General features: G+C 37.8%; 1 protein-coding gene across 1 annotated transcript in view; it reads right to left on the bottom strand.

The window, feature by feature from the left end:
- Positions 1–23893, bottom strand: part of COL23A1 (collagen type XXIII alpha 1 chain) — a 285667-nt gene that overhangs the window by 14312 nt on the left and 247462 nt on the right. Inside the window, exons 10-24 of the mRNA XM_070937268.1 lie at positions 22723–22839; positions 21870–21896; positions 20484–20510; positions 18183–18227; positions 17158–17220; positions 15974–16036; positions 13749–13793; positions 12259–12336; positions 10821–10844; positions 7696–7758; positions 6834–6878; positions 5547–5636; positions 3881–3970; positions 1199–1249; positions 84–143 (exon numbers count right to left, since the gene is read on the bottom strand). Coding sequence (XP_070793369.1) covers positions 84–143; positions 1199–1249; positions 3881–3970; positions 5547–5636; positions 6834–6878; positions 7696–7758; positions 10821–10844; positions 12259–12336; positions 13749–13793; positions 15974–16036; positions 17158–17220; positions 18183–18227; positions 20484–20510; positions 21870–21896; positions 22723–22839 — 888 coding nt within the window. The remainder of the gene's footprint in view (positions 1–83; positions 144–1198; positions 1250–3880; positions 3971–5546; positions 5637–6833; positions 6879–7695; positions 7759–10820; positions 10845–12258; positions 12337–13748; positions 13794–15973; positions 16037–17157; positions 17221–18182; positions 18228–20483; positions 20511–21869; positions 21897–22722; positions 22840–23893) is intronic.

Here is a 23893-nt window from a genome sequence, read left to right as displayed (position 1 = left end):
GGTGGGGGGTGTCACATAAACTGCAGAGTTGTCAATAGCTCAGCCAAGCTACTTGTGCATGAAAAAGGTTCTGGAACACTTACCATAGGACCTGGTGGACCTGGTAAACCTGGTACACCAGGAGGCCCTGGTTCAGGTATGATCTGCACATGTAAATGACATTACAAATTTGAACAGTAAAACCACACATGAAGAAAGATAACTCTTCAAAATGAAAAGCAGGATGTCATCATTGAAAAAGCACAGCAATTATAGATGGGGAAAATATTTTAAAATTATTCCTCTAAAGAGTGAGTCTGGGTATAATATAGTGTTTTCTGCAAAGCCTTCTGTATACCCATGATGCACCAAACGTTTACAGGTTTAAGGGTACCCATCTCTTCTCCTAGAATTGCAATATTACCATAATATCATACACTGCGTTTCTGAGTACATTTTTCCTGAAATACTCAATGGGTACAAGTTCTACTCAGCAATAAAGCCTGCCAGAAAACAGCAGAAATGCACAATCATGGCATACAACAATCTAGACAGGAATTTCACACATGTGAAGCAAAACTGCATCAGAGATGGGCAATTTGTGGCTTTTTACCTCCTTGTGGGTCTTGAAGCTCTTTCTAACCAAGACTGTTGAAAATTTATCACACAACCTCGGGCTATTTTGCAGTAAGTAACAGATAGTTACTGTTTCCTACCTTAAAGCCATATTGCAGTTTAAAACATCTACCACCTTGTGAAAAAGACCAGAATATATGGCTCCTTAGCCTCTCTGTGTCTGGTAACTACAGTCATAAAGATTGTAGTTGTACAATCTCTGGAGAGGTGGTAATCTCCAGCCTTATGTTATGATAGTAAACTATTCTTGAATGTAAGCAGCGTCGCCATCCAACTTAAATGAATAATTTCCAAATAAATGACTTGATTCCAGATACGAAAACACCCTTAAATTCCTTGAAGACTCAGTGAAACCAATGAGCATTTTAATACTTCTATGTGTATTTTAATTACATTTTAACTGTACATTTTACTTTTTTTTCCAACTACCTTATTTATCACATGCTCAAAACAAGCACACAAATATATTTATTACAGAAAATTGGACTACTGCTTCTATAACAAGGCTGTAATTTTGCACCTTGGCATATTTTGATAGTAACTTGATATTTGAAAAGTATATAGTCAGTTGGTGACAACTTACAAGGTTTTGCTCACAGGGTGTCCCAGGTTCTCCTTTAGGTCCATTAATACCCTAAACAGTAATAAGAAATAAAAATAATATCTGAGGATAGTTCCAGATGAACATAGAGTTTTCCTCTGTCCAGTCGTGTCTGACTCTAGGGGGCAGTGCTGATCTCTGTTTCTTAGCCAAGAAAGCCAGTATTGTCCGAAGACATTTCTGTGATCATGTGGCACCTAGAACGCTGTTACCTTCCCACCAAAGAACCTATTTATCTACTCTCATTTGCATGCTTTCAAACTGTTAGGTGGGCAGGAGCTGAAGCAAGTTACAGGAGCTCACCCTGTTGCACAGTGCTCAGGTTTTGAACCCGGGTTGACAGCTTTCCAACTGACAAGCTCAGTTTTTTTAAGTGCTGAGCCATCTCCCTCTAATTCTAGATAAATTCTAGATCAGTTGTTCTCAACCTTCCTAATGCCGCGACCCTTTAATACAGTTCCTCATGTTGTGGTGACCCCCAACCATAAAATTATTCCTAAAACCATTGAAAACATGTGTTTTCCGATGGTCTTAGGCGACCCCTGTGAAAGGGTCATTTGACCCCCAAAGGGGTCGCGACCCACAGGTTGAGAACCACTGTTCTAGATAAAGTCACTTTGCTTTCTCTGGAAGTGTTATTTGAGCTGATCCCATTAGTCTTCAGGAGAAGGATTTTTTATTTGAAAGATTGCTTTCCTTCTGGCTCTTATATCCATAACCAGATAATCACACAGTTTGGGAAAACCTCTCTAAAATATACTGTTATCAGCAAGGGAGTCATGTCTCCACAGCGAATGGCAAAGATAGTTTGATCATCATCAAATGGTTGGTTTCTTTGGCCAACTAGAATCAACACAGGTGGGCCAAACCCCATAACTGCATAAAGAAGCTATTTCACTCCTCTTAAGGCATATGGCTCTCTAGGGTAGAAGATTTATTATAATTTACAAATACAATGACATATTTATATCAACTTTTAACATAGTTCCTCTTTGTAGTGGCTTTTATCAAAACATTAACATATGAAGAGTGGAAAAGTGAAGTAGTCAGTATAAAATGTATTGATGTAATATCTAACAAGCGGGTTCACTGAAAACTGATTTATTAGAGGGAAAATACTGTATGTGATTCCAGTACAGTTAGTGTTACGTACATCCAAATCCAATATGCACGCATATTTCCATAACGTTATCAGATAAAAAAAGGTGAAAGATAAACGTAAATGGGTGTGGGTGAGCCCATTTCTTGTTTATGCAAACTGGGAGGATTGTTGGTGTTGATGTAATGTGTAGGTTGGTTGCTATATATGCTACTTATAATTTTGTTTATAGTTTTAATTCTCTTTTTAATGGTTAGCTACCTCGGTTCATGTACTTGTGATGGGCAGCAACATACAGTACATTAAACAAATAAACAAAGTAAACACATCCATATTGTACATGTCTGACATTTATAAGTTTTTAAGTCGCAAAAATGATTTTGAAACATCTTTATCGAGGAATGTTCCTTTTATGATCGTGGCTTCTTTGATTCCAATGTTTACATTGATCACTTTCTACTCCCAGATCTGGCCTTATTTTATATTGGAACAGAAAGGAGAAAGAAAAAGTGGACTTTAATTCAATTGGGTGCCAAGATCAATTTATAAGAAAAATAAATGACTTCAAACAAAAAGAGAATGGCATAAAAGGCAGGATTGTATAGATTCTGGAAGTTTCATCATAATAGTAGAACAGAATTATCGTTGCGTATTAAGTAGTTCATCTGAAAAGCTTCAAATTAGGTGCCCCAGTTATAAATGGGCAACCTATGTGTTTCAGATGATACTTAGCTTTAGGATTACCATCCATGTTTTTTTTACCTAATCCAAAATTATATTCATGATTTGATGCCACTAATGGCAGTGAGAAATATGCAGTCTGCACTAGACAGTATTTGTGGTCTTATCCCTCCTACAATCAAGTTTTGAGAAGTATAGCATAGGTAATGACCAGGCTGAGCCTGAGGAGGGGTCAAACACATCATCAGTTTTGAGTCTCTTTGCACCCACAAGAGATCTAAGTCCTGCCCACCTTGAATTCCATTGACTCTTATCTACTGCCAAATTGCTTGGTCCATTAGTAGTTCAGATTCTTCTACAGAGCTAAAGTTTGCAATAAATGTTTGTACTGATTTGAACTGCCTGGATCTTCTGACTTCCCTGGTGTTTGTCATATAGGTAGGAGGAAATAAGCTTCCCTCAGTCCAAAAAGCAAAAAATTGTTCAGGGGGAGTCTCACATATTTCCCCTTCCTTCTACAGCTCTGCTTAAAATGTCTGGGGGAAAGCTGAGTGAATAGTGTCTAAATATGCTGAGTGCCTGCATGTGAGTCAGAAAAAGAAACAGAGAGAGGTACACTATGGTTAAGAGGAACAACTTGAGAAGATGGCTGTCCTAGCAATCTGTGTAACTGTGAAGGCTGAGCAGACGGCCTACCTATGCTGTAAAAGAAAACGTGGTAATAGTCTCTCAGGGTGGCTTCCTTAGCAAAAGTTCAAAAGCTCCTGATCTATAGAATTCAGCAGTAAAAAAAATGCTTGTTCTATTACAGATTACAATAATAAGCAGCCATATATTAGATATTATTTGACAAAAACCCAAGTTGTACTGAAGGCCGACCATACCGGTGGACCAGATAAGCCCATTTCTCCTATCTCTCCTTTCTGTCCCATTACTCCAGGGTTTCCTTGCTCTCCTTTCAATCCTTTGGGGCCCTGTAAGTTATGAAAGAAAAGTATGACACACTGTTAATTGGCCAAACAGTTTATCTCACCACCATGCATTTCCCTCTGAGATCTTCTAAGTCCCTCTCTGAAAAAGGCCAGGGGGATTAGCTGGAGAGGTTTTGAAGAGGAAATATCAAGCAATATAGTACATACATATATCTGGAAGATAACCTTTAAAAAGTTCTTTTAAACTGGAATTAATTACCAATGCAGCCTTATACAAAGTATTCTCCAGCTATTCAACAAAGAACTTGTATTTGCCATTGCCATTTTTTTTTCAGAATCCCCTTATACGTATAGATATATTTGGTGGGCAATAGGGTGCTCAAATTATATCACAGAATGCAAATTTGCCAAAAAAAAAGAGATTTTGTGTCAACTCAATCTCAGGAATTTGAATTGAGAAGGGGAAAAAATTAGAGGGGAAAATGAAAGTGTATTGTATACTTCTTATATACTAGTTTTTGGAACCTCTCCAGATGGTATTGACTTTATTAGGAAGTGGAATTTAAAAAAACCTGAGTACCAAAATAGAGCCTTAAGAATAAAATACAAGAGATGCAAAGGTTTCTGCTTTTAAACTGAGAATTGCAGCAGCTGCTGTCTTTCTAGAGGAGCAAAATACTGAAAACTGAAGGAGCAGTGGTCACTCAAAATCCCTGCCACTGTTGTCTAAAAACTTCACTGAGGAGATGGTGAGAAAATTCTACCACTTGGTTGCTAAGCAAAAAGCCAGAAAAAAAGAGAGGCAAAAATCTGCCACTGCAATTTGGTATCAAAATCACAGTATAGGTAATCCTCATTTACTGACCACAATAAGGCCTGGCATCGTTAAGCAGCAAGATTTTCAGCATGATGTCATGTGACTGCAGTGACTTTACAACATCAGTTCTATCAGTATCAGCTACAGTCGTTAAACAAATCATCGTGGGTGATTAAATGCAACATCAGATGACCGTGACTTGCCATTTCCTGCTGGCTTCCCCACTGATTTTGCTTGTTGGACTATGAAGCTTGCAAATGGCAATCACATGTACACAGAATGTTGTGACCATAGAAAATGTGGTCCAGTTGCCAACACCCAAATCATAAAAATGACTGTGGGGTGTGCTAGGTCAGCTGCAACTTTGAGGAACGGTTGTGAATCTCCTTTTTCAGTGCTGTTGTAACTTCAAACAGTCACTGAACAAATGGTCAGTGAATGAGGAATATCTGTACTTTAATGGCATTATTGTAGGCTAGCATTGGATTTAGGATTGTTTTAATTATGGGAATAAGACCACTTTGCTTCCATGCATATTTCCCTCCCTAAAATCCCAAGTCCGACATAGATAGAAACTATTTGGCACATCCCCCTCTAGGGATGTCACCCAATGGTATGGAGTGGTTAGAACAATGTTTCTCAACTTTAGCAACTTTAAGATGCCTGGACTTCAACTTCCAGATTTCCCCAGCCAGTATTCTGGGAGTTGAAGTCCAGGCATCTTAAAGTTGTCAAGGTTGAGAAATGCTGTGTTAGAAGTTGCCAACCAAGTTGAATGAAAAAAATTAGATACAGACATACAGGTAAACCAATCATGCCCACTTCTCCAATCTCTCCCTTCTGTCCTTCTAGTCCAGAGCTTCCTTGATCTCCCTTTGACCCTTTCAATCCCTGTAATAAAAAGCAAAAATAGATGGGGGTTTAGATCAAAAGATTTGTTTTCAGAACTTCTCAGAGATATTTTAAATTCTGCTTACAGAAGAAAGTCCTGTTTACGATCAAATGCTGATGATAAAGAGTAGAGCAAAATTTCTCAGAGTGGAAAGTATTTCCTCAAGATTCTGTTATCACACACTTCCCTGCACAAAATTTATCATTTTGGATCAAACTTGTAATGTCAGAGCATAACCATGGAATCGCTAATAAAGAACCAGATAGGCAGCCAAACCAGATGCTGTTGTTACTGCATTGTGCTCGGCCAGTGGTGGGATTCAGCCGGTTCGGGCCAGTTCAAGCGAACCAGTAGTTAAATTGTTGGCTGGCCCCTCCCCGCCCCTTCCAAGAGTCCCCACACGTCCCAGTTTAGCTCCCAGGGAGCTAAGTGCAGGGAGGCCTACTAGGTCCAAAATGGGGCACGGAGAAAGCAGTGCGTCCCCCCCCGTGGGCCATTTTGCCTATGTACTAAACCTCTAAACAGCTGAGGAAATTTAAGGGCTCTGCATTCTGAAGTGCTATGCAAATCCTTTGCTTCTGCACAATGTAAAGTGTCTCTCTTCAAATTACCAAAAAGCCACATCTTTTTTTCACAGCTTGCTGCTTTGTAAAGAAAGGCTTCATTTGAAGACTTTGCACAACCGTCTTAAAATGATTTTGAATATCTGATACGATAAAGTTGTATACAGGTAAAGCTTGCCTAAACTTCAGTCAGCCCGAAATATTTGTAGGGATAATAATGACACCTTTCTATTTTAGAAGGATTTTCTTTTTATTTCTAACTTTAATTTCCAGAGTTTCTTCCTTTGCTTTATTTTCTTTTTTAATGTAAATTACATCTGGTTGCTGGGCCTCACAAAATGAGAGAGAAGTTTGACAAGTAAAAATGTTTCTCTTTCTGTTTATTTCTGTCAGTAATGTTTGTTCAAAATAGCAATAAACAGGCCTATGTTTATAAAGTTTATTTCCTCATAAACCCTTGAAGATTCTGACTGTTTTAATAACTTTGACAATTATAGTGCAATCTCTTAACTACTTAATTCACTGCACTTACAGCTAACAAAGTATATAACTGTAGCCATAGTAGTAATTTTCTATTTTAAAATAAATTCAGTCAAACACTTTCATAGTGAACATATTAATCCTGAAACATACCCTCTCTCCATCAACTCCAGGTGGACCAGGCAAACCAAGCTCCCCCTAAAGTATTAAAGAAAATGAATAAATTAGGATCAAGGGGATATTCTAAATTGAGTATCAGTTCAAATTAAGTTCTATAAAAGAATTTTTTATTTTCTTGGACTAAGACTAAGTTCTAAGTAAGGACTAAGCCTGAAGAGCTATCAATAAAGCTGGATATTTTAGTCAAAGCACCCAGTTTCTTCAGATTGCAATTCTATGTCCACTTACCTGAATTTATGACTTTGTATTTCAGAATTGAAGCACCAATTTTAATTTAATTAAAATACCTCCCAGCTCTAACTTGTAAACAAAGGCAATATTTCAAGATCCAAGTGAGCAAAAACAACAACAACCACCACAAAGATCTTGGTGGGTGTAAAGTAACATTTGCTAAACTTCAGTTATGTTGTTTTTGCTGTCTTTCAGGTTAGTTGTTAGATCTTCAATAAATAGCCATTAAGAGCCTGCCTCTATTGGCAACTGTTGTCAAAAATGCAAGTAACCATATAAAGAAACCTAATGCATATTACCATATAAATTAAAATATATATAAGTGATCCAAAAATTTCTGATGCCTGCTACCTATATACCGCTACATGTTAATCTTCAAAACTCATCACTGATCTCATCAGTTCTCAAAAGACCTATGTCATTAATAGAATAATCCACATGAATCATTAACTGTGCCACCAAATGGCCATTGTGTAGAATAGGAGTGTCCAACCTTGGCCACTTTAAGATTGGTGGACTTCAACTCCCAGAATTCCCCAGCCAGCAAGGTTGACACCCCTGACCTAGATCAATAGATTTTGTTTTAAAGGAACTGAGATCCAACCTTTGGTCCTGGAGCGCCTTGAGGCCCTGGTTCCCCTTGAACCCCTTGAGGCCCTGGTGGCCCCTAAAACAAAGAATAAGAAGGATTTTGTTGCTGTTGTTAACAGTAATATTTAAGAAATAAAGTATTTATAATTAATCATGTACTGAATAACTTTTAGAAAACAGACAACAATTATTTTAAGCAACAATGATAATACACAGAAATGTCTTTGGAGTCTTATTCCACAGTGCAAGGAAGCTTATAAACAATTTCTGTTCAGTGAGTCTTGCATCGCATTTATTATGAGGTGATAAGAGCCATCTGTCTTATAACAATAATGACACATCTCCAAGTTGTCACTTCACAGAAACATTGTTTTCCTTCTTTTTCAACCTCTTCAACTAGCAACAGTGGACAGGTACAAATATGTAAACACAACTATTCTGAGATTCTTGCAATGTGTGAAATCTTGGATTATCAACACTATGCAACCACACCACAAGATTTTTGTTTTCTTTTGTATGGAATTCTCTTAAAATACAAGGGAGAAGGTCCAGCAGAAAGTAGAGAGACATTGACTCTTTTATGTCAATCACCTTATTACAGGTTGTCTTTAATTTATGACCATTCATTTAGCAACCATTCAAACTTAGGACAGTGCTGACTTACAGCCAGTCTTTGCACTTATGACCAGTGCAGTGTTCCAGGGGTATGTGATTGCCATTTGTGACCTTCCCAGTTGGCATCCAACAGATATATATATATATACACACATACACACATACCCTGTTTTCCCCAAAATAAGACATCCCCTGATAATAAGCCCAATCGGGCTTTTGAGCGCATGTAAATAAGGCCAAGCACTTATTTCAGGGTTCAAAAAAATATAAGACAGTGTCTTATTTTTGGGGAAACACGGTACATACAATACATACACACACATATATATAAATTTTAAAAGAGACAGATGACAGTCCCAATTTTCATCTTAAATTGAGGACTACTTGTAGTTCCCAAAATGAATTTTCTCCTTGTACTAAATATGATTATTTGTCTTTTATATTTTTATAGAAAATACCTATTTTCAGAGCAACTAAATACTGTCCTTTCAAAATAAAATTCCCTAATTTTAATTTATCATATATTCTGGCTGGGAACTGAATGTGTTGGGAACTGAATTTACCAGTTCAATAATGTATGAGCAACATTTATATAGGAAGCACTGGGTAAAAGCTCTAAATACGAATGAATTTCATTTTGTTCACTATGAATATACATGCAGGTGACAACTTGTAGTTTATTAAGAAATGTGAATTGGCTTTCATCATGAAGAATTCAATCTGAAGACTGTCCTCTATTGCAGGGGTGTCAAACTCAATTTCATTGAGGGTCACATCAGGGTTGTGCCTGACCTCATGGGAGGGGGTGTGGGCCAGTGGTGGGATTCAGCCAGTTCATACCACTTCGGGAGAACCGGTTGTTAACTTTCTGAGCAGTTTGGTGAACTGGTTGTTGGAAGAAATCATTAGGGCAGAGAACCGGTTGTTAAATTATTTGAATCCCACCACTGGTGTGGGCGGAATGGCCAGCTTGATGTCCCTCATGTCAGGAGTGCCTGTGGTGGCCTGAGCACTCTGCCAGCGAAAACGGGCTCCCGAGCTCTGTTTTCCGTTGCAACAGCCTTCTGCAACCTTCTGCCACCAAATACAGAGCTCGTGAGGGCCACTTGCAGCCCTTCTGAGCTCCATTTTCACTGGCAGAGGCAACGCAGGCCGGTCCTTTGCTGTTTCCAGAGCGGTCCCATGGGCCAGTTCTAAGCAGCCTGTGGGCCAGATCCGCCCCCCGGACCTTGAATTTGACACCCCTGCTCTATTGGATAAATACTCCTGCCATTGATAAAAGGAAAGTTTTGGATTTAATCCAAACAATTTATATACCCTTGGCATATTAAATTAAATATGCAATGCCTGAAGTCTTCCAATGCAAATTAATTCAGGTCACAAATCAAGTATGGGACTAACATGCATTTTAAAAAGTCTTATATAAAATCAAATCAATGTATCATGCATGCACGATCAGGACAGAGGTGGCACTGGAGGCTCTGCTGTATGATAACTCAAACGTACAGAAGTCTACCTATGAACAGTTGCTTGCACAAAGGCTTTTCACACAATTGGATTCCCATCATATGGAAGCCCACGTGTGAATAAATGCTGGCATGTAGGTTTTGCCACTATAGAAAAAATTACAAGGGCATTGCAGTCTTATTTCTGATAACAGCTGTGAACATATGATTCATGCATGAAATAGGCTATAGATGGGCAAACTAATGATCACATGATAACTGATTATTCATGTAAAATAGTCTGAAACTAGGTTACCTAAATTATAATGCCTTTTGTCTATGAGGCCTGGTCATGGGAAATTCTTGGATTTTTTGGTGAGAAGGATAGTGGAAAACAGAATTTAGTTATTCAAGGGTTTTATTTTTCCTGCACAGTAAGGGTAACACGCAGTTACCCTGAAAACAAAAATACAAGTCAGAATGAATATGTTCTAATAATCAGATTTTCATTATCATCTAAAATGTAAACTGGGAATATTTAATCTAATAGCCATTTCTGGTATGGTGGAGTCTAAAATTATTTTGGGCCCTTGACTAAAATAAAATCAAGTTTCTTGATCTAAGTGATAAAAACTAAGCAGTGTTAACTGGCGGTTCAGCTTTCCCCAATCTGGTGTCTCCAAGTGTTTAGGATTTGAATTATGTTGGTGGCTGTTAATGGGAGTTGGCTGTATCAAGAGATCAGAATGATGTACTGGATTAATGTAATGGTAAGCACTGGTCAAGCCAAAGCTAAGTAGTAATATTAATTTCAGTAATGAGTAAAAAGCTTTCTCATATTAAGCACTGCCAGTGACTTTAGTTTCAAAATGACTGTCGGATCAGTTACTAAACTTCAGTAAGCTAGAGAAATACAAACCAAAGTAAACAATCCCTTTAGATTTGGATCTGTTTTATTAACCAAATGTTTAGCAGAGGTTTTGTTAATGATCACAATCCAGAAATCCAAGACAAAAAAGCCACATGCTAGCCATTCCAACAAACCAATCCAAGTGAACATCTGGCACGCCACAATTACCGTCAATTTGGGTTTCCCCACAGCCTGTTATAAAAGAATTAGGATGGTTTTCAAATGTACTCAATACAGCTAAAACAGTAGTTTCATAGATTGGCCTTCTCCCAATGGAAAATAGTATAATCTGTGCAAATTTATTATCAGAAAATGTTACTGCATTGCTTTTATCTATTGATCTGAAAGGAAAAAGAATGTAAACTCTATTCCTGTAACTACTAAACTGTATCTATTATGTAAACAAACACCTGTTAATATTACCTGTGTGTCAATTGTTGCAAGTATTCATCACCCTGAGGAAGTGTAGATAGCCATTACACCCCCTCCCTCCCACAAGTCCTCACTCCCAGAACAACCTGAATTTTTCTGTATTTGTGTTTAGGAACAACTATATTCTGTCTGGGAAGCAATGCAGTTGCCTTTCCAAATTCAGAAACAACAATGAGACAGCAAGCAGCACAACACTAGAAGTAAAGTATTAAGATTTGTATCAGACTGGTATGACCTTAGAATATGTAGTAGTGAAGGGCCTGGGGTGCCCCAACTCATCAGAGTAGAGAACCAATGTGTATTACATTAATAAGAAGGTAATGATCTATGCATGCACCTAAAGATATATGCTTGAAGATGTGCAAGTGCAGATGTGAGACAATTGGGATCTAGTTCTCTTTGGTAGGATGGGGTTTCACTTCCATTACGTAGCCCTCGGGGATGGGTGGGGGGGATATTGTTACCTTTGTTGTAAGCATTGATTAATGGAATATTTGAGCCATGACCTACACTTTCAAAGTTCTCTTACTAAATTTTATGCAGAATACATATACATCTTATGTTCATATTTTGATTATAGTTTTTCTAAAGGTGCCTGACAGGTCAATGAGAGAAGCAAGGTACAACATAATATGGGTTTCTGATCTTATATACATACTGTATATCTGACAACATTGCTACAGTTTTTAACTTATTTCATCCAGTGTGACTACCAATCATGGAATGTCTAGAAAGCACCAATTGTAGAACATCCATCCATCCATCCATCCATCCATCCATCCATCCATCCATTATTTATCCATCTATCTAGCTATCATCTAGCAATAGCAATATCACTTAGACTTATATACCACTTCACAGTGCTTTACAGCCCTCTCTAAGCAGTTTACAGAGTCAGCATATTGCCCCCAACAATCTGAGTCCTCATTTTACCAACCTCAGAAGGATGGAAGGCTGAGTCAACCTTGAGCCACTCAGAATTGAATTGCTGAACTGCTGGCAGTTGGCAGTCAGCAGAATTAGCATGCAATACTGCATTCTAACCACTGCACCACCAATCTTCACCCATCTATCTACCCACCCACCCACCTACTTATATATAAAACTCCTTTATTTACACAACGAATTAATTAGTTCAGAGAATAGTATGATCATATTGTATCACGCATGTTACCTTGAGAGCTTCCAAGATCCTACCATCATAGTCAATTACTACTGTATCACCCTGTTCTCCTTTCAGGCCTGGAGGTCCCTGAAAAGAAAAAAGTTATTGCAAGGGGTTTATGCTAACAGACATAACACTCTACTATTCACATACTATTAGGATGCCTTAGTAAATTATTATCCACTGTAAGGAAGAGTCAAATATCACCTACACTGCTAAAGTCCCAAGAAAGGCCTAGCTGTTGACTGCCCTGATCTCAAGCTTGCTATTTTTAAATTATCAAGCCCAGCTCCTTTTCAACAGTGCTGATACAGCTGTAGAACTCCTTTCCTTAAAACATTTTGTTAAAACCATTTTGAAATTCAGAGCTTTTTATCACCACATGAACTATGAACCATCGAAGAGGAAATGGAGATTTCTTCTGGGAAAGAAACTTAATTATGTTCTTTCGTTGTTTTGTTCTTTTTGTTATATACTACCTTGGGGGATTTCTATTTTGAAAGTTAATCGACAAATGTACAAGTTAAACTCAAGGATGTGAACCCTCAGAAAGGTACTAAGAATTGTTTCTAATTGTACTTTTCCATTCATGGAGAATTCTTTAATGCAGGAGAAGCATCTGTAAATGGAGGAAAAGAGGGGGACTTTATTGATACCCCTTCTCCCAACCTATTACAATAGTCTTCCCTGGGGATTTAGTTAATAATTTGAACCCTTTGAGAAATAAAAGGAGCGTCTTTTCAACTTGGCAATTTTAGATGAACTGAGACCAGTGGTAGAAATCAATTTTTTTTTACTACCAGTTATATACGTGAGGCTTGGTGGGCGTGGCTTGGTGGATGTGGCAGGGGAAGGTTACTGCAAAATCCCCATTTCCTCCTGCTCACCTGGCACTCAGGAGGCAGAGAATAGATGGGCGGGGCCAGCCAGAGGTGGTATTTACCGGTTCTCTGAACTACTCAAAATTTCTGCTACCGGTTCTCCAGAACTGGTCAGAACCTGCTGAATATCACCTCTGACTGAGACTGTAGAATTGGGAGGATCCCAGCCTACTCTTTGTAAAGTTGGGAAAACTTTGCTGTAGGAGAAAGAAATATGTTCTTCAAATTATTTATCATCTGTTTCTATAAGGCTCTAATCAATCTATAACAGTGGAAATGATTTTGGTATTGTAATTATTTGAAAGCATAGTGCATTTGAAAGTATATGTGTATACAAAACAGATTCTACTGGTACTTCTTGTAATCCTTTGTATTTATATGTCCCACACAAATACCAAATTTTAAGAATTCCTTGAAAACATTTTCAATGCCAAAACATTTATATTAATTATAATGTTTAGTTGAATTAGTGTGCAGGTTCAAACACAGGTTTGTGCAATAATGTTCATAATTACTATATTGTATGTTTTCCCCAATTCCGTTTAAATTATTGGGAAATGGTAAATTGTGGCTTATGTATTTTAGGGCACTAACACCCCCCCCCCAGGAAATTCATACCCTTGGCCCGATATATCCATCTGCTCCCTTCTCACCAGGCTCACCCTGAAAAATGAACAAAAACAATAAAAATTTAGAGAAAAGATAAGAGAAATTGACCATGTTGACTTGAGCTGTTAGAGATTTAATTCAGTGAAAATTTGGAGAGTGACTTTCTCCACCTACTTTAAAGAAAAAGCAGATTCATATGACTTCTGGAGGAACACAATATTAGCAGCAGCAGCTTTAAAGGTTTCAACATAATCTAACTATAAAATAAACCAGACAGATCAGATTCAAGATACACAAGCCTCCTACCAACACTGAATCCTCTGAATATGTAAATTATGTATATCACATCACTGGAAATCCAAGCAGTTTTAATTAACCATGAAACTTAAATGACAAAACAGCAAAAAAGATAACATGACAGTAATCTCAATGTTACAGATTAGGAATGTTGCCGCATTTAAAAGGACAGGAGCTTCAGGCATTGACCCTGTATAAACAAATACTTAAAAAATAAACACATAAACAAATTTAACATCTATGCGAGATTGCTGGGAGAGGTCATCCAATGGAATTGGGTTTGTTATCATCGGTACGTTGATGATACCAAGCTATATATCATCACCTCTGACTGACCAAGAATTGCTGTCCTGATGCTGGCTCACCACTTGGAGGCTGTAAGGGTTTGGATGGGGAGGAATCGGCTTCAACTCAATCAACAGCAAGGCAGAGAAGAACTGGTGAGGCACCATCTCTGATTCCAGCTGTGAATAACTTGAGGTTCCTGGCTCCTGCTCAGCAGGTATTAATTGTGGGTGGGTGGGTGGAGCTTTGTACAGATTGATTTATGTACCAGTGGCATTCATTCCTTGACTGGAAGGCCTTGCTCATGGTTGGTCCTTCATGCTCTGGTCACTTCCTGGTTGGATTACTACAATGTGCTCTATTTGGGACACATCTTTGAAGACCAACTGGAAATTACAATTGATCTAAAAATATGATGGCATGGACAGTTCTGGGCATCCCTTTGTCTGTCATTACACTGCTGCTGTGTGAACTGCAATGACTCCCAGTTTCTTTCTGGGTGTGATTCAAGGTTATCATCTTTAAAGAATGAATGGCACAAGGGCAGGTTATTTGTGGGGCCACCTTCTGCTGAGAATATCTGCCATTCCTCTAGGTCTGATAGGGTGAGTGCACGCCAGGTCCCTCTTTTAAATGTTTATTTATTAAATTTATTTGTCACCCATCTTGCTGTCACATGACTCTGGGCAGCATACAGTCTTATTATCAATGTTGTCATTTTGTAAAACATAGGCATTGTGCCTTTTTAGTTATAGCCCTGTCTTTTGAGCAACTGTTCCCTTGAGACCTGGCAGGCCCTTATCCTCCTAGCTTTCTAAAAATAGCACTAGCACTTACATTTATATACCACTTCATAGTGATTTATAGCACTCTCTGGGCGGTTTACAAATGTCAGCAGATTGCTCCCAATAATCTGGGTCCTCATTTTACTGACCTCAGAAGGATGGAAGGCTGAGTCAACCCTGAAGCCATGTCAGGATTGAACTCCTGGCAGTAACTCCTGCAATACTGCATTCTAACCACTGTGCCACCAAAAAGCCTTGAAGATCTGGCTTGTCCCACAAGGGTTGGGGTGGTATGAGGCTGGAGTCCAGTAAAAGTATTTGAGGCCGGGGGAGGGGGATGTGTTGCAGTTGGGGTTGCTGGGAGTTTTTGTGTTGTTATGGGTCCCCCCCCCCGTTTTTATTGTTTATACTGTGGACTGTGAGCTACCCAAGCATGCCACCCCAACCCTTGTGGGACAAGCTACCCACTCAACATACGTTGAGTGGCTACATAAATCTAATAAATAAATAAAAAAGTTTCTTTTATGCCACGATTCATTTAATAATGTGTAAACTCATGAGGAACTATGGAATCAACCCTCAAACATTTCATTTCAACAATGAAGACAGTAAGAGGAGTATTTATCCATGAAGGGTTCTCCTTGTCCATAGAAGTGAATGGCACCTCAGAGATCTCTATTTTGGGTTCTCTCAGCTTCCTTTTTCTAGTCTCTTCTTTCAGCAAGAGAAAGTTAAAAAATACCTGCTGGCTGAGTAGTTGACAAAGGATAATGTCAATGCCAGTGGCAGTCTTACTGTTCTGCTATTTCCAGAATAAAAACCAATGGATGTGCTAATCGTAACATGCTTTTCTCATGCTCTCCTTACCTTCGGCCCTGGTAGCCCATCTATGCCTTTTTCTCCGTTTTCGCCAATGCTTCCTGGTTCACCCTGCAACATTTGAAAGAGGCACAATGGAAAACAGTTGTCAAACAAGTCAACATTCAGCTATGGTAGCCTTTCCCGTTCCTCACTTTTGGCTCTGTAGTGTGTTTGCATCTTTTTAGACTACTGGGCATAACCTGCCTTGCAAATTCCATGTGTCTTCAAGAAGAGCAATTGAAATGGAAAAAAAGTTTCCAAGCATCGATTAGCTAATTTAATCTCAGGCATCCCACATCTATAAGCTCTGATGGCTTATTTACACCTTTTCTTCAATACTGCCCAATGCTTCCCTCTCTTCTAAATACCTTGGAAAGAGATGTTCTATAAAAGTATAAAAGAGAGCCAGTTGGCCTAGTGGTTAAGGCACCAGGCTAGAAAATGGGAGACTGATTTCTAGCTGGGTGACTTTGGGTCAATCACTCTCTCTCAGCCCAGTCCACCTCACCTCACAGGTTTGTTGTTGTGGGGAAAACAACTGTTGTGAGGAGGAAGATGTGTTGGATATGTTTGCCACCTTGAGTTATTTGTAAAAATAATAAAAGCAGGATGCAAATAAATAAACAAAGAGAGAGAGAGAGAAAGAAAGAAAGAAAGAAAACTCTCTGTTCCTAACCAGAATATATTAACCTGTTTTCTTTTTTCATTTGAAGTGGTTTAACATCATCTTGTATTCAAAAGGAATTCAAGGGAATCAACAAAATGTACAAACAATAAGCTAAAGTAAGAACCTGAGGTTTATAAAAAAAATAAACACTATAATCTTATAATTTTTTTAAAAAAATGGCTGAGTTAGCTTGCCCCCTAGAAACTTTTTTTTAAAAAGGGGAGCTGCTACTATTTCAAAACATTCTCTAACTTCAGTCTGAAGAAGCCACTTGAAACAAGGCCTTTTTCCATTTGGGCTAATACTTCCTGGTTGTTTGAAAGAAATCCAAGGAAATTTTAGTTTTTAAGCAAAGCACATGCTAGTCTTATTCTCTTTGGGCTCCAGAAGTCCATTTGTGCCTCTGTCCTTCCCTGGGGCAATGTTTGCTTGCTTGCAATGTCTAAAAGTGGTGCCCAGACAATTCCTCAGCTGAATCCAGGACATTCACAAATCGCATGATGCTATTTAATTAGATGCTCACCTTTGACCCTGGCAGCCCCTGAATACCATTCTCTCCTTGTGGCCCAGAAGTTCCTGGCTCTCCCTAAATTTAAAAAGAATCTGGTATCAATTATTACTTGAGAAACAATATTCATATTAAAATCTTTTATTTGCATTGTATCTGAATTCTAAATGCAGTTCAAACTTGTTTGTTCAAACAGTTATATTTACTTAACTATTAATAAAGCCCAATATCATCAGCCAAATAGATAGAAATTTTCAGTTCTTGATTCAGTGATATACAGGTAGCTATTGCTTACCGATTGCCTGTTTAGCAACTATTTGAAATTAGGACAGTATAAAAACAAATAGCTTTGTGACCAATCCCCATATTTATGACTGTCAGAGTGTCCCATGATTACTGTTTGGGCCATTTGTGACCAGTTTGCAACAAGCAGAGTTAATGGAGAATGTGGAAGTGAAGTCGTACATTACAGCCCAAAGGTGTTTCACTTAATGACTGAAAGGTAAGTGAGATGATAAGTCCATTGTGGTCACATGATTTTCCACTTAGTGACCATGGAATTGCCAATTGCAATTGTAGTCACTAAGGTAGATTCATACACTTTGCTTGATATACCACTATTTGTAAATTATCTTGTATACTTGTATCTCAATCAATACAAGTATTAAGAATCAAATATTATGGACAAGTCTACAGATATTCATGAAATTGAAATTAGCTACAAAAATAAAGATTATTTTTCTCAAAGAGCTATTGCAAACTCAGCTGTTCAGTCCTATAGATTTTCATGCTGTTTATAGCCATCCATCCCTAACCACAATAATATGAAAAATGATGAAATGTACATTGCAACCTCACACACACCCCAACCTTTTTTACTTACATTGCAATGTTATCTGCAAATATTTGTCATTGTGCACATTTCATTGCCCCCTTGCTTTGTCTCCCCAGATCCCAATAGTGCTTTTTGTTTTAAAGCAGAGTCCTACGCTCAAGCTTACATGCAACCAGAAAGAATGAGATATAGAAATGAGATTTACCTTTGGTCCTTGAACTCCTGGTTCTCCTGAAGTCCCAGCATCACCCTGATAAATAGAATATATATAGGTGAGATTGAAATGTAGATGTGTGTTATGTTTGCCAGTATCACAAAATAATTACTAACTGGATTTAATTTAAAAGTGGGAATAAATATTTATCTTTTAAAGAGGTTGTTTGCATTTATATTAGAAACCTTACCTGTGGAATCCACTGAATTTTAATCCTTAATTATATTTATAAAATCTGGTAGCCATATAATTGTGATTGCTATGCATCAATCATCTCTATATTTTAAATGGACAGAACATTTTAGTATGGTATCATTAAGCTTTGATTTGGCATATAAACTGATTCTTGAAATTCATGTGATCCATCTCTTTCACACTCCAGGATTTAAATATCACTGGTATTATGTATACAAAATTGAGCATTTTTGCTTTGTATAAATGTGTGATTATAATGGGTGGTTTTGGGCTTAAACCACTAATGTAAGTCTATAGGGAACTGTATTAAAACCAACTCATGCTTGATAAATAAAAATCACCATAAAAGAAATTAGTAAAATTAAAAATCACCTACTTTAATGAATGATAAAAACAATATTAAGCATTCAAAATCATTAAAAAAAAAAGAATACAAGCAGAAATGTGTAAGGAGAGAAGCCAGAGTATAAAATGTATCATTGTACAAATCAAAGTCCATAGTACATCTACTTTTTCTATAATAATTTATACTTTACTAGGCTTGACCAACAGCCATTATAACATTGAAAGCAACAGAGAATAAATTTTAGAATTGTTCATCTCCTTTATTAGATGAACAAATATCTAATAAAGGAGAATACTTATAGCTCAGGGTTGAAATGAGGGGTCCTTGGTGGTCTCTGAGCTTGGTTTTCTTGGAGACGTTTCATTGTCCAAACTAGGTAACATCATCAGTGCTAGGACTGATGATGTTACCTAGCACTAAATGATGTTATGTAGTTTGGGTAATGAAATGTCTGCAAGAAAATAATCAAGCTCAGAGAGCACCAAGGACCTTGAACAAATATCTTGTTTCCAAACTTCTGAAGTCATTTTGTTGACTCCACACTCTTCTCTGAATTGAAGACAACTAGTGTGGGAATCCAATCCAATTTCAAAACTGCCAATGAGTCAGAGGGATGAAGGCCAACTCAGAAAGTGCAGGCTTATAACTCTTTCATTTATTTCATATTCATCAATTTATTTTCTTTTTTTTTAATGTGACCCTTGACTTCATTTCAAAGAATCTCAGCAACTAATTGCTTAACATCTGTAACAAGAACAATCTGTTCCAGCCTCCTATACATGGGGAAGAGGTTGATGGGAGAAAGACAGGGAAGAAAGAGGGAGTAAAGGAGTAGATAGCCCCACCCTCTTTTGGTTCCGCCCATTGCTTAGTGACACCCAACATTAGTAGTTAAGGCACCAAGCTAGAAAGTGGGAGACTGTGAGTCCCACCTTAGTCCTGCTTTATCCATGAAAGCTGGATGAGTAATCTTGGGTCAGTCACCCTGTCTCTTAGCCCAACCCACCTCAAAAGGTGGTTGTTATGGAGAAAATAGAAAGGTGTATTGGATATCTTCACTGCCTTGAATTATTTGTAAAAATAATAAAGGCAGGATACAGAAAGGAAAGGAAGGAAGGAAGGAAGGAAGGAAGGAAGGAAGGAAGGAAGGAAGGAAGGAAGGAAGCAAGCAAGCAAGCAAGCAAGCAAGCAAGCAAGCAAGCAAGCCAAGCAAGCAAGGAAGGAAGGAAGGAAGGAAGCAATGGTATAACTTTTACCCTCCAGTAATACAACTCATAATAATACTAAAAATGCTAATCTTTTATTCAATAACATACTGCTGCTCATTCATTGCTCTTTCTGGCATCTATTTGCTGCATGTTCAGTTCTATACATAGAACTGGTTCAATGCGTAGTGCATAAACAGAGCAAGACATGCACATATCCAAAAGAGAGACAGGTTTAAGCTGGTTGCTTCTCTATCTGCTCACTTGGCGAGGGACCATTTTCAGGAGCATTGCCTATGACGCACTGGGATGGCCTTAGTCAAGCAAGCATTAGTGTTGAGGTACCACCTTTGGAGGATAGGAACTATTGGAGAGGTAAATAGATGAAATACCCAAACTTGTACTCCTGGCTCCACATCTCTCCAGCATTTGCTACTTTGATAGCCATCTCACCCTACCAAATCTTAGGGCATGTTTGCACGATTGATTACATGATATCTAAATGCAGGTAGTTTTGGAGAAAAAGAAGAAACCCCAATAACTTACTTTTGTTCCTGGAATACCAGGTTCGCCCTTCAAAATAAATAAATAAAGCATTTTATATGACAGATGCAAAAAATAATAATAATAAATAAATAAATAGGCATGAGAAAATAAAACTAATAAAAATGAAAATACTAATTCAAATTGATATTGAAACTATCTTTTCCAGTGCAGTAAAATTCAATTCTTTCACCCACAACTGATGCAATTTCTTTTAAATAACCTGAAGTTATTGCATTTTATGGATCCCAGATTTCAAGCACTTATTTCAAAAGGTTTATGTTTAAATTCCACGATAAGTAAGAAGTAATTTTAGACTGCAGAAATGCCCCTTTTAATTGCCTGGGAGGCTTCATGCAAAGTTTACTTTTCATTACTTCAATGTTAAAATTAAGGAGTCAAGATGTAAACATGGGGATGTTCCTGATTCATACCTTCAAGCTGCTCAAAAGGAAGATCACCAGAAAAGTAAACGGGAGTTCTGTTTCCCTTCCTGACATGTGGACAGCCCTCAGAACTTCAGGGCAAGTATTTTTCCCTCACCAATCCCTTTCTTCACTACTGAATTGGAGATAGAAGTAATTGGCTGTTTCTGACTATTTGCATTCTCAGAATTAAATTGTTACAAGCTGGTTTTAAAAGACAGCTGGGTGGAAAACTATATTTTATGGTGCTTATCTCATTTATTACCTTTTAGCTCTACCTCTTAGATTTGTTTGATATTCTACAACTAAACTAAAAACGTTTTTAATAGATATGACCTTTTACAATAACACACTGCTAATGCAACAACAAGCACTGGAACAATAGTCATATAAAAAGTGTGGAAGAAAATATAGCGCATACTTCTACAAGACTGTAGCCATTTTTTCTAAAATATAAAATATTAGCAGATAGCAGGGGTAACATCAACTTGAGCTTTCAAAATTCTCATTCTGAAATCTGGAATTTCACTTAAAAATATCACTTAAAAGAAATATTATTCTAAAGAAATGGGTTTAAAAGGCTCCTTACAAGATAATAAAATGTGTGAAGTGACACAGAACTACTTTAAGAGGAGGCTCATGATGGCACACAGTTTAGTTCTGAAATCAACGCAGACTGTTTGTTTCCATCCTGCATAGTACTTTAAATCTGGCTACTGTTATTCTCGGTTAGCTCAGGAGAGATGGAGAAACAATTAGATTAGGAACCAAAAGTGGATGGAAGTAAACAATAGTGATTACTAACCAGGATGAAAGGAAGTCACCCATTAAAGTTATTAGGCACAGGACACAGTGACTAAGAAAACAGGCAAAAACTTTTGAATTATACTTATATAACTATCCCATATTTAACATGTGAACAATTCATTACAGATGGCTTTAATATCATATATTGCATACTAACCATGACACCAGCTTCTCCTTTCTCACCCTAAAAAAGCCATAAATATACATTTTACAAATTAGACCAACAACATATTTTACTTCAAAATCTGTTTTCTAAAATCCTTTCTACCACAGTGAAGTATAACAGTGAAGGAGAGAAATGTGGAGATTGTAAAAAAAAAAAAAAAAATCACATTGCATTTTCTGTTTTGAGAAAAAAAATACTTCAGCTATTCCGTTGATTTAGGAATCAACGTCTTACCAGCTCACTCAAGCGACATGCAGATAACACCACACGATCAACAATCAGACTTAACACTGAGCACAACAATAGATTTCATCTCATTTAATGGTTTTTGGTAAATAAAATTCTATCATTCTTCAGATTCAAGGATGGGGTGTCAATAATTAGTTATTAAAGAAAAGATTGAGAACGGCTAATGGATAAAAAAAAACTATCCTGAGAATAGATTTTTCTAATATATCTGCCATTGCTCAATGGAATAATCACACCAAATTCCTTCACATTGTACTGGTAATTGCTGTTCTAGCAAGGAAAAATTGTTATCAAACCCTGAAGCTTGGTACATAATTACGATTTACAAATAATAAATTCTGATAAGGTTATCCAATGCATTTCATTGCAAAATTATATTGGACAAGCTAATATATATATATATATATAAACCACCGACTAAATAAAATAAAACTTGATGGCAAGTTCAGTCAAGATACTGCCTCTTTCACTTACTCTCTACATTTATGATCAAGCTGGGTATATGACTTAAAGATCTTTTAGCTTACATACAACATGAGGAGAATTTCTCTCAAACCATGCATGTTAGTTAGCTTTGTTATTATTTATATCTTACAGGAAGACCTTGCGGTCCCTTTGGGCCATCTTTCCCTGTGTCTCCAGGGGGCCCTCTTGAACCCGGCTGTCCAGGAGGCCCAGGTGGGCCAGCAGCACCATCTTTACCTTGGTCTCCCTATAAGAAGTTTAGACAAAACATTATAACATGGGGGAGGGGGAGTGCCTTCCTAATAAATGGATAGTATCATCAAATACTAGGAGCACAGTGGCTCACGTGATTAGGATGCTGGCTTGACAAACAACAAGTTCACGTTCCAGACCCAAGTGCTGCTGTTGGGAGGGATGAGCTTCTGTCCTTTGCTCCAACTCCTGCTGTGGACATGAAAGGCACACCCAACTAAGTGTTCCCTGGGCAACAGTGATGTCATCAGCTAATCCTTTCAACCCAGAACTGCCTTGGTGCAGGGGTGGGTTCTAAAATTTTTTACTACCGGTTCTGTGGGTGTGGCTTATTTTATGGGCGTGGCTTGATGATCATGTGACAATTCTTTAGGATTTAGCAGATGTACTGGTCTACCAGGCTTTTAACTGCTTGCAGAGCTGTACCAGTCTACTCATTTATTTTTGCAGGCACCGGTCTACCCATTTATTTTTGCAGGCACCGGTCTACTCATTTGTTTTAGGAGGCACTGGTCTACTACCACACTGCCTTTTAACACTGATCAGCTGTAGGGCGGTCCTTTGAAGCCCCGGGGCAAGAGTTTAAACTGTTTTTTTTCCTTCTAGCCGATCAGCTGGGACTCAGGAGGCAGCAATAGATTGGGGGTGGGGCCAAATAAAAGGTAAGAATAGCATCTCATATTTAAGAAGCTTTTAAAGACTTCTTTTGCATGTATTTGGCAACAAATATTGGTGGCTATAATGTTTTATTCACCAATATCCAATTCACATGTACCGATGCTATGCAATGATGGGTACAGTATATTTTCTGTCTGTCTCCAAATGCTGGGCTATGGGTTTCCATATCTTTTAGACCAAAATCAGGGGAATTTAGTAAGAAAATAGATTTTTCAGCAAACTGTCACTACATTTGTAGAACAAATCAGCAAAGCTATGGAGCCCAGTTATGGTTTTAAGGCAAACAGTTCCGCTTATCTCTTATTTTTAACATCATCATCAGGTCCTGTGCAGGGAGTGGTGTGGTGGCCTTGAGGTGAAGCTCTCGCCTC

Source organism: Pituophis catenifer, unplaced genomic scaffold, assembly GCF_029215685.1.
Source record: "Pituophis catenifer annectens isolate HBS135680 unplaced genomic scaffold, rPitCat1.0.hap2 SCAF_2, whole genome shotgun sequence".
In the NCBI taxonomy this organism is placed as follows: Eukaryota; Metazoa; Chordata; class Lepidosauria; order Squamata; family Colubridae; genus Pituophis; species Pituophis catenifer.
Note: the sequence above shows the minus strand (reverse complement) of the source record. Positions and strands in the feature narration are given on the sequence as shown.